Here is an 11,689-nt window from a genome sequence, read left to right as displayed (position 1 = left end):
ATTACTATATTTTTTTTTAAACCATATCTTAAAAAAACAAGAAAAGACACCTGGTTTGATATTTTAAGTAGTTTAATGACATTTTGACATTTGTAAGTGTGACTTTTAGGTTCCCATATCATTGTATTCATCATTATGAACTCTATATCTAATGTTTTTGCATTTCAAACCTAACAAACGTCTTTTATTGTGTGAAATATTTAGCTTGAAAAGTGTACTTGTGCTATCTTTATTTAGCCTTGTGCGACCCTGCGTCCACACACGTGGATGTTGTATTTTGGCTTCGCTATAATTTAAATATAATTTAAACCGACTGATCTCAGTTCAGGAGACTCTGTGCGGTCAGTAAAGGGTTAAACTTTCGATGTTCGGAGTCATGTGACTAAACAACATGGCTGTGATCGCAGAGGTGTGTGACTGTTCGTGGACTGTATGCTCAGTTTCAGTTCAAATATCTGATATTCACTGTGCATTATCATATAGAGAACCAATGGATGCATCCAAAAACTGAAAAAATTGTCTTTCAGGGGCTTTATATGGAGTTAGGATGAACATAAGGTGCATTTCAAACTGTTCTGAGACCAGTGCAGACAGACAGCACACTGGAGGTTAAGTCGTGCACTAAATAGGGAGCAAGGGAGCATCCTATAGCTCTCCTATAACTGTTCTGAGACCAGTGCATACAGACAGCACACTGGAGGTTAAGTCATGCACTAAATAGGGAGCAAGGGAGCATCCTATAGCTCTCCTATAACTGTTCTGAGACCAGTGCATACAGACAGCACACTGGAGGTTAAGTCATGCACTAAATAGGGAGCAAGGGAGCATCCTATAGCTCTCCTATAACTGTTCTGAGACCAGTGCGTACAGACAGCACACTGGAGGTTAAGTCGTGCACTAAATAGGGAGCAAGGGAGCATCCTATAGCTCTCCTATAACTGTTCTGAGACCAGTGCATACAGACAGCACACTGGAGGTTAAGTCATGCACTAAATAGGGAGCAAGGGAGCATCCTATAGCTCTCCTATAACTGTTCTGAGACCAGTGCAGACAGACAGCACACTGGAGGTTAAGTCGTGCACTAAATAGGGAGCAAGGGAGCATCCTATAGGTCTCCTATAACTGTTCTGAGACCAGTGCGGACAGACAGCACACTGGAGGTTAAGTCATGCACTAAATAGGGAGCAAGGGAGCATCCTATAGGTCTCCTATAACTGTTCTGAGACCAGTGCGGACAGGCAGCACACTGGAGGTTAAGTCGTGCACTAAATAGGGAGCAAGGGAGCATCCTATAGCTCTCCTATAACTGTTCTGAGACCAGTGCGGACAGACAGCACACTGGAGGTTAAGTCGTGCACTAAATAGGGAGCAAGGGAGCATCCTATAGCTCTCCTATAACTGTTCTGAGACCAGTGCAGACAGACAGCACACTGGAGGTTAAGTCGTGCACTAAATAGGGAGCAAGGGAGCATCCTATAGCTCTCCTATAACTGTTCTGAGACCAGTGCAGACAGACAGCACACTGGAGGTTAAGTCGTGCACTAAATAGGGAGCAAGGGAGCATCCTATAGGTCTCCTATAACTGTTCTGAGACCAGTGCGGACAGACAGCACACTGGAGGTTAAGTCGTGCACTAAATAGGGAGCAAGGGAGCATCCTATAGCTCTCCTATAACTGTTCTGAGACCAGTGCAGACAGACAGCACACTGGAGGTTAAGTCGTGCACTAAATAGGGAGCAAGGGAGCATCCTATAGGTCTCCTATAACTGTTCTGAGACCAGTGCGGACAGACAGCACACTGGAGGTTAAGTCGTGCACTAAATAGGGAGCAAGGGAGCATCCTATAGGTCTCCTATAACTGTAATGAGACCAGTGCGGACAGACAGCACACTGGAGGTTAAGTCGTGCACTAATTAGGGAGCAAGGGAGCATCCTATAGGTCTCCTATAACTGTTCTGAGACCAGTGCGGACAGACAGCACACTGGAGGTTAAGTCGTGCACTAAATAGGGAGCAAGGGAGCATCCTATAACTCTCCTATAACTGTTCTGAGACCAGTGCTGGACAGACAGCACACTGGAGGTTAAGTCGTGCACTAAATAGGGAGCAAGGGAGCATCCTATAGCTCTCCTATAACTGTTCTGAGACCAGTGCGGACAGACAGCACACTGGAGGTTAAGTCGTGCACTAAATAGGGAGCAAGGGAGCATCCTATAGGTCTCCTATAACTGTTCTGAGACCAGTGCGGACAGACAGCACACTGGAGGTTAAGTCGTGCACTAAATAGGGAGCAAGGGAGCATCCTATAGCTCTCCTATAACTGTTCTGAGACCAGTGCAGACAGACAGCACACTGGAGGTTAAGTCGTGCACTAAATAGGGAGCAAGGGAGCATCCTATAGGTCTCCTATAACTGTTCTGAGACCAGTGCGGACAGACAGCACACTGGAGGTTAAGTCGTGCACTAAATAGGGAGCAAGGGAGCATCCTATAGCTCTCCTATAACTGTTCTGAGACCAGTGCAGACAGACAGCACACTGGAGGTTAAGTCGTGCACTAAATAGGGAGCAAGGGAGCATCCTATAGGTCTCCTATAACTGTTCTGAGACCAGTGCGGACAGACAGCACACTGGAGGTTAAGTCATGCACTAAATAGGGAGCAAGGGAGCATCCTATAGGTCTCCTATAACTGTAATGAGACCAGTGCGGACAGACAGCACACTGGAGGTTAAGTCGTGCACTAATTAGGGAGCAAGGGAGCATCCTATAGGTCTCCTATAACTGTTCTGAGACCAGTGCGGACAGACAGCACACTGGAGGTTAAGTCGTGCACTAAATAGGGAGCAAGGGAGCATCCTATAGCTCTCCTATAACTGTTCTGAGACCAGTGCGGACAGACAGCACACTGGAGGTTAAGTCGTGCACTAAATAGGGAGCAAGGGAGCATCCTATAGCTCTCCTATAACTGTTCTGAGACCAGTGCGGACAGACAGCACACTGGAGGTTAAGTCGTGCACTAAATAGGGAGCAAGGGAGCATCCTATAGGTCTCCTATAACTGTTCTGAGACCAGTGCGGACAGACAGCACACTGGAGGTTAAGTCGTGCACTAAATAGGGAGCAAGGGAGCATCCTATAGCTCTCCTATAACTGTTCTGAGACCAGTGCAGACAGACAGCACACTGGAGGTTAAGTCATGCACTAAATAGGGAGCAAGGGAGCATATTATCTCTATGCATCTAAGTGGATGTTTGGATCACTCGACATGTTCGACACACATGGGACGATGATAATCAGTACATAGATTCGCCATTTATAATGTATCAATTTATTTTAACATGGTTGACAGTGATTGGACGATGCTGGACATTACTTTGAATCTGAATTAATTATGCTAATTTCTGATTTAATGTCTGTAACTTCTAAAAAACATGAATAACCAACACATCTGGAAACATAATAAACAATTTGATGAAAAATTCGGACTTTATATAGCTTGGTATTATTTTAAATTTCCCAACTTGGTCCCGCTGTCCACATGTGTGGATTCATTTGGTCCAAAACATGTTTCATAGGTGTAACCAGTTACAAATCAAAAATAGGAATGGAAAATGCACACAGCGGTCACGCAGGGGTCTCAGGAGGTTCAAATAAAAGCCACTTGCTTTAATACTTTGTTTTGTAATGCAATGACATTTAGACAAAAATGTACAAGCACGTCTTAAGTGTCCAAACACTTTTGGGGGCCTCTGTGCATGCTGAGCGTTTAGTAAACACTGAAAATTGGAACATCAATAAAAATCAGGCACCAACATCCACATTTCAATGTGTTTTCAGGCCGAATGGAGCCAGAGCGACCTCAAAACCTCAATCAGAGACTTTTACAGGTGCTTCAAAACATCCGCTCTCTCTCTCTCGCTCTCTCTCTCTCTCTCTCTCCGTTCTGCTGAGGTGAATGTTTACTTGCAGCCACTTTCTTCCCAAACTGTTTACCTGCTCTGTCACACTCGGCCTGCTAATTAATGACTCATTTTCGAATCATTTATCTAAAAGCTGCCGGCGAAGGGAGAAAACGCAAATCACGCTGGAAAAAAGGAAGCAATCAGCGCAATGAGGGCACTAACAGCCCCCCTCGTTCACTTCGCATCGCACGCGGCTCTCAGCAGCCGTCCCTCGCCAGGCACGCACCACCATGGGAAAGAGTGGCGGGTAATCACGGGCCCATGCGAGCGAGGGCGAGGAGGAAGAGGGGCTGCAGGGGTGTCTAATTAAACTCAATGCTTAATTATGAAGGTGATTATGTTGACGTCGTAGCGCCTCAATCAGAGGATGAGAGGAGGGCACCTCACTCACCTGGTTGGCCTTCTCCAGATTCGCCATTAGTACGCCCATCTCCTCCATTCTGGAAGATACAAACGACACGGTAAACATCAAACATCATGTTACAAGCTCACAGATAACTGCACACAGATCAGTGCTGCTATAATCGGTGTGCAAATTATCCAAAGTATGTCTGACATGAAAAGACACAATTTCTTCTGGAACAGCACACATGAGTGAGTGAATACTGACTTTCTAAAGTAATAGGCTAGCAGAGATTCACAGGTGCATTACCAGCATTTGAATTTAATAACAATATGTATCATGGTGGATTTTGAGTTTGTAATTGGTAGGTAACACTGTAAATTGGCCAAGTGGGCACAGTTACGACACAGCCGATGCCAATAAGATGCCAAAATGATCTGTTAAGTTAATAAAATAAACCTCTGCTATGATGTTCTTGTTTTCAAAAAAGTCATTTAGATTCTTTTTTCTGGGGCTTGAAGTCAAAAAGGTTTGGTGTGATGCTGCATCTCTCATTTATAGCACTGGGAGGACTGAATCATTCTAGTGAATCGGTTCGTTTAGAGCTTTCATGTTAAGAAAAAGATTCACTGAACAAATAATGCATCAATAAAATACAAAATTCACTAAATAAACGAATCACTGAACAAGTATATGATTCACTGATGAAATAATTCAACAATCAAATAAGTGATTCACTGATAAAATAAACAATTTACTGATCAAATAAATGATTCACTGATCAAATAAACAAATTACTGATCAAATAAACGATTCACTGATCAAATAAGTGATTCACTGATCAAATAAACAAATTACTGATCCAATAAGTGATTCAATGATCAAATAAACAAATTACTGATCAAATAAACGATTCACTGATCAAATAAGTGATTCACTGATCAAATAAACAAATTACTGATCAAATAAACAAGTCACTAATCAAATAAATGATTCACTGATCAAATAAACAAATTACTGATCAAATAAACGATTCACTGATCAAATAAGTGATTCACTGATCAAATAAACAAATTACTGATCCAATCATTCAATGATCAAATAAGCAATTCACTGACTAAATAAACGATTCACTGAACAAGTCTACGATTGACTGATGAAATATTTCAACGATCAAATAAGTGATTCAATGATCAAATACAAAATTTACTGATCAAATAAACGATTCACTGATCAAATAAATGACTCATTGGTCAAACAAATAATTTATTCATCCAATCATTCAATCCAGTGATTCAATGATTAAATAAATGATTCACCAATAAAATCAATTATTAATTGATCAAATACACGATACACTAATGAAATAAACGATTCACTGAACAAGTATATGATTCACTGATCAAATAATTGAATGGTCAAATAAGTGATTCACTGACCAAATAAACAATTTACTGATCAAATAAATGATTCACTGTTCAATTAAAAGATTCAATGATCAAATAAGTAATTCACTGATTAAATAAATGATTCACTAATCAAATAAACGATTCACTGAACAAGTATATGATTCACTGATGAAATAATTGAATGATCAAATAAGTGATTCACTTATCAAATAAATGATTCACTGATCAAATAAAAAATGCCTCATCCAATCATTCAATCCAATGATTCAATGATCAATTAAGCAATTCACTGATTAAATAAATGATTCACTAATCAATTAAATGATTCATTGATCAAATACACGATGCACTAATCAAATAAACGATTCACTGAACAAGTATATGATTCACTGATCAAATAATTGAATGATCAAATAAGTGATTCACTGATTAAATAAATGATTCACTGATCAAATGGTTCAATTCTCAAATATGCAATTCATTGATCAAATAAACGATTCAAATTAACAGCTCCTCTATGTTTCCGACTGTGTGCGAGGAAAGTATTTTAATACCTTTTACTTTTACATTTTTAAGTCATATATATATATATAAAAGATTGAATTTCTACACACTTGACAGACATGTTTTAAACTCGATTTTAAAAAGATTTCTATTTCGAACAACATTGTTGGTCAGTGACCCAAATATCAGCCGACAATTTATCAGCCTGCAAAAAGTAAATAACTCTCGGGTAATTCAAGTCATTTTTATTATGTTGTTTTAAAGCACCTTTACAAAAAATGGTCCTGTAGTGTTAATAATATCCTGAACATCCTAAAGTCCCCATTGAGCAGTTTCATTGAAAGCCTCATTGAATATCATGCCTTAATGTTTTTGTGCATAAGCTATTTTTTGTCTGTTACTATCTACATTGGTGCACGAATAGCATCTTTATACTGTAGTTACATTTCTATACAACACAGACTCTAGAGAAACACCAGAATCCATCAGTTGAAGAAATACTGTAAATACACAAGTTCAATAGTTCTTAAGGGAGTCGCTGTAGTCAAGCAAGTATAAAGCAAGGTTTACTGTCATTATAGTCGAGTGAGTTATTTCTTATCTAGTGCTCTCCTCTGCAACATCGTATCCCAACATGCCCACACACACTCACGCACAATCAGAGCGCTCTCATTTCAATCGCATCTCGGGGAGATTATTCATAAGATTTGTTTGAAGTTCAACAGTTTCCTCTCAGCCATCAGGGAGTTGATTTTCAAAAGGTGGAGAGATGCATAATAAAGAGAAGTGAAAGATTGATCAAACACGCGCGTCTCTGAGGCTGCGCTAAACAAAGATAGCTTTCAGAGCACAATCAGAGAAAGCTCGAGTTTCCAGAGGAGAGGACCATTCAGCTTCTCAGTTTAGCGAATCATGTGCATCATCAGGACAGCTGCTAATAATATTTGGCGGAACCAGAATTGCTCTACCAAACTGTCCACTCTCTCAAAAGTAGCGTAGGGAGGTCTGAATCATTCTATTGAATCGTTCTAATGAATCTCAGATCAAATTATTCACTGATCAAATAAATGTTTCACTTATGAAGTGATTCAAATCCCAAAAAAGCAATTCACAAATAATTCACTCATCCGATCATTCAATTATCAAATAAGCGATTCACTAATTAAATAAATTATTCAGTTATCAAATGATTCAGTGATCAAATATGCAATTCACTAATCAAACAAACAATTCACTGATCTAATAAATGATTCACTGATTAAAGGATTCAACTATCAAATAAGCAATTCACTAATCATCAATTGATTCATTGATCAAATACACAATTCACTGATTAAATAAATGATTCACTGATCAAATGATTCAATAATCAAATATCAATTCACTATTCAAACAAACGATTGACTATCCAAATAAGCGATTCACTGATCAAAAAAACGATCAACTCATCCAGTCATCCAATCCAGCGATTCACTGATTAAATGATTCAATGATCAAATAAGCAATTCACTGATAAAATAAGCGATTCACTGATTAAATGATTCAATGATCAAATAAGCAATTCACTGATTAAATTATTCAATGATCAAATATCAATTCACTATTCAAAAAAAAGATTCTCTGATCAAATAAACGATTCACTGATCAAATAAACGATTCACTGATCAAATACAGGATTCACTGATCAAATACAGGATTCACTGATCAAATGAACAATTCACTCATCTAATCATTCACTCCAATTATTCAATGATCAAATAAGTGATTAACTGATCAAACAAATTAATGATCAAATATGCAATTCACTATTCAAAAAAACGCTTGACTGTTCAAATAAACGATTCAATGTTCAAGTAAATGATTCAATGATCAAATAAACTATCAACTCATCCAATCATCCAATCCAGCGATTCACTGATAAAATAAGTGATTCACTGATCAAATGATTAAATGATCAAATATGCAATTCACTAATCAAACAAAAGATTCTCTGATCAAACAAACGATTCACTGATCAAATGATTCACTGATCAAATAAACTATCTACTCATAAAATCATCCAATCCAGCAATTCACTGATAAAATAAGTGATTCACTGATCAAATGAACGATTCACTCATCTAATCATTCACTCCAACTATTCAATGATCAAATAAGTGATTCACTGATTAAATAAGTGATTAACTGATCAAATGATTCAATGATCAAATATCAATTCACTATTCAAACAAACGATTCTCTGATCAAATAAATGATTCTCTGATCAAATAAATGATTCACTGATCAAATGATTCACTGATCAAATAAATTATCTACTCATCCAATCATCCAATCCATCGATTCTCTGATAAAATAAGCGATTCACTGATCAAATGATTCAATGATCAAATATCAATTCACTATTCAAACAAATCATTCTCTGATCAAACAAACGATTCTCTGATCAAATAAACGATTCACTGATCAAATGATTCAATGATCAAATAAACTATCTACTCATGCAATCATCCAATCCAGCGATTCACTGATCAAATGATTCAATGATCAAATATCAATTCACTATTCAAACAAATGATTCTCTGATCAAACAAACGATTCTCTGATCAAATAAACGATTCACTGATCAAATGATTCAATGATCAAATAAACTATCTACTCATGCAATCATCCAATCCAGCGATTCACTGATCAAATGATTCAATGATCAAATATCAATTCACTATTCAAACAAATGATTCTCTGATCAAACAAACGATTCTCTGATCAAATAAATGATTCACTGATCAAATGATTCAATGATCAAATATGCAAATATGAGATTCTAAATGTTGTTGTGCTAAATACTTTGATTGTAGAAATATATATAAAACCTTAAAATTATATTTTTTAAAAGATATATACCCCTTTAGTAGCTTCACTACCTATATCTACTTTTGTTAATAGCTCGTAACTTGTAGTGTAACTAACTACTGTTTCAAAAGAGCACATTGAGTTTAGTTTTACTAGATTAAATCGAGTACCTTGTTGCATGACAATAAAATGAATCTGTAAGAGTTTCTTACCTAGCAGCCATTTCCTTGTCGTATTTACATCTCATTTCCTGCAGCTCTGATTGGGCTGAGTTCAGTGCTGTACAAACACCAAAGAAGAAAAAACCCAGGTTGAATTATTGACCTTTGACCTCACAGAGGCCTCAGATGACGTCTGTGTCTGATATGGATCTTACATGACAGAAGTGCTTTGATCCGATCCTCAGCCTGGCCGAGTCTGACAGGCAGAGAAGCATCTGATTTATGTTCCACCCTGCAGAACGATCAGAAATATCTAGATCAGACCAGGAAGAGACTGAGACACCGATGAGAAATGATGAAGATCATTTAAAATCCACTGATTTCAGTAGAACGTACTATTTTCACCTCTAACAAAAAAGGCTATGCTTGTAGAGTACTACAATACGACTTGTGCTATTTTTGGAGTGTGCACTGTGCAGTGTGCATACTTTGCATAGTCTACAAAAGTATTTAAAATGCATGAAATGACCAAATAACAGAACACAAACAGAAAAATGATCTTATGTATTTCTGAAAGAACAACTGGACGGCATTTGCTCCATTAAACATGCAACATTATGATGTGTTGTCATTACCATTTCATCCTGCACACTGTTTCACACACCTTTTAGTTTTAGGCATTATACAGAGTGTGTAGTGTGCATACTGTGTAGTATGGAGGAAGCAGTTCGCTAGTATTCCATTCTGAACAGGGATGAGCACTTGGTGACAGTGTGTATGCGCTTTATCATTTTGTGTCACATACTCGTCTTCTGTGTTCTGATGGATTTGGAGAGGCGACTCTCCATCCTGGATGTTCTGTGTGCTGTTTGGTGTCATCTTATGGGGCCGCTGTGCCAACGCCTCCCCTGTCTCCACGGTTACGCACCCCTCCTCTGTGTGTTCTGTGAATGAAATGGAATTATATTCAAATTGTCCAATTTCACTTGACATCAATTCTTGGCAAACGGTTAATCAACTGTTTACGAGTTTCGGATCAGAATTTGAGAGAATCTGAGAGGTGATTAAGTGATGTATGAAAACAGACAGACACCTGTGGAGTGCTTGACTGCAGAACAATCATTATTGTTAGTACGTGTCTCATAATGTCTTGTTATGTTAAAACAAATAAACTATTGCAATATCTACTATTTAAGTGTTCTGCAAAGAAGCTAAAATGTGATTAAAAATGGTGAAAAACATCTAAATTATACTGTTTCCCTTATACTTGTACATAGTAACAGAAGCTTTGTCAAAAATAATCTTTTTTCAAAAGTATCCCCAGACGTTATCTACAAACTTCACATTTCTGCCTTTTTAAACCCTCCAAAAATTTTGTTCACTGTAATCTCGATATTATTATTTTATTATATTTATTTTTTTTAAGAAAAGGAGGGACAAGCTTAATGTGTTTTGAACACGGAGTATTTATTTAAGGAAAGATCTAGATTTAATTTAATTTAATTTAAATGTATTTTATTTGATTTTATTTATTAATAAATTATTATTTTATTCATTAATTTAATACAAATTAATTTTAATTAAATAAGCTGAATTTTTTTATTAATAAATAAAATAAAATAAAATACACTTAAATTAAATTAATGAATAAAATAATAATTTATTAATAAATAAAATAAAATACATTTAAATTAAATTAATGAATAAAATAATAATTTATTAATAAATAAAATAAAATACATTTAAATTAAATTAATGAATAAAATAATAATGTATTAATAAATAAAATAAAATACATTTAAATTAAATTAATGAATAAAATAATAATTTATTAATAAATAAAATAAAATACATTTAAATTAAATTAATGAATAAAATAATAATTCATTAATAAATAAAATTAAACACATTTAAATTAAATTAATGAATAAAATAATAATTTATTAATAAATAAAATTAAACACATTTAAATTAAATTAATGAATAAAATAATAATTTATTAATAAATAAAATTAAACACATTTAAATTAAATTAATGAATAAAATAATAATTTATTAATACATAAAATTAAACACATTTAAATTAAATTAATGAATAAAATAATAATTTATTAATACATAAAATTAAACACATTTAAATTAAATTAATGAATAAAATAATAATTTATTAATACATAAAATTAAACACATTTAAATTAAATTAATGAATAAAATACAGCTCATTTGGTATCTTTGAAATGCTGGTTTTGGGAAAAAGGGGGCGTGGCTAATCCATAGGCTCAGTTTGTGGAAATTCTAGAACAGCTAAAAGTCGTTTTAGGTTTTAAAATTTTACAGCATTACGTCATCATGGCAATGAAGTTGTAAAATAGGCACAGAAAAGGTTATTAAGTGATTTTATCACAGTAAAATCATTTCAACACACACATTTTTCACATCTTGTGGCTATACTTTTATTTTTAG

The 11,689-nt window shown here is 35.7% G+C and overlaps 1 protein-coding gene across 1 annotated transcript in view; it reads right to left on the bottom strand.

The window, feature by feature from the left end:
• cux2b (cut-like homeobox 2b) overlaps positions 1-11,689 on the bottom strand; it is a 195,954-nt gene that overhangs the window by 19,230 nt on the left and 165,035 nt on the right. The window contains exons 6-9 of the mRNA XM_052094874.1: positions 10,032-10,170; positions 9,442-9,518; positions 9,278-9,344; positions 4,351-4,399 (exon numbers count right to left, since the gene is read on the bottom strand). Of these exons, the coding sequence (XP_051950834.1) occupies positions 4,351-4,399; positions 9,278-9,344; positions 9,442-9,518; positions 10,032-10,170 (332 nt within the window). The remainder of the gene's footprint in view (positions 1-4,350; positions 4,400-9,277; positions 9,345-9,441; positions 9,519-10,031; positions 10,171-11,689) is intronic.

The sequence above is a fragment of the Xyrauchen texanus genome, chromosome 27 (assembly GCF_025860055.1).
Source record: "Xyrauchen texanus isolate HMW12.3.18 chromosome 27, RBS_HiC_50CHRs, whole genome shotgun sequence".
Classification (NCBI taxonomy): domain Eukaryota; kingdom Metazoa; phylum Chordata; class Actinopteri; order Cypriniformes; family Catostomidae; genus Xyrauchen; species Xyrauchen texanus.
The sequence above is the reverse complement of the archived record's forward strand: the minus strand, read 5'-3'. Positions and strand labels throughout refer to the sequence as shown.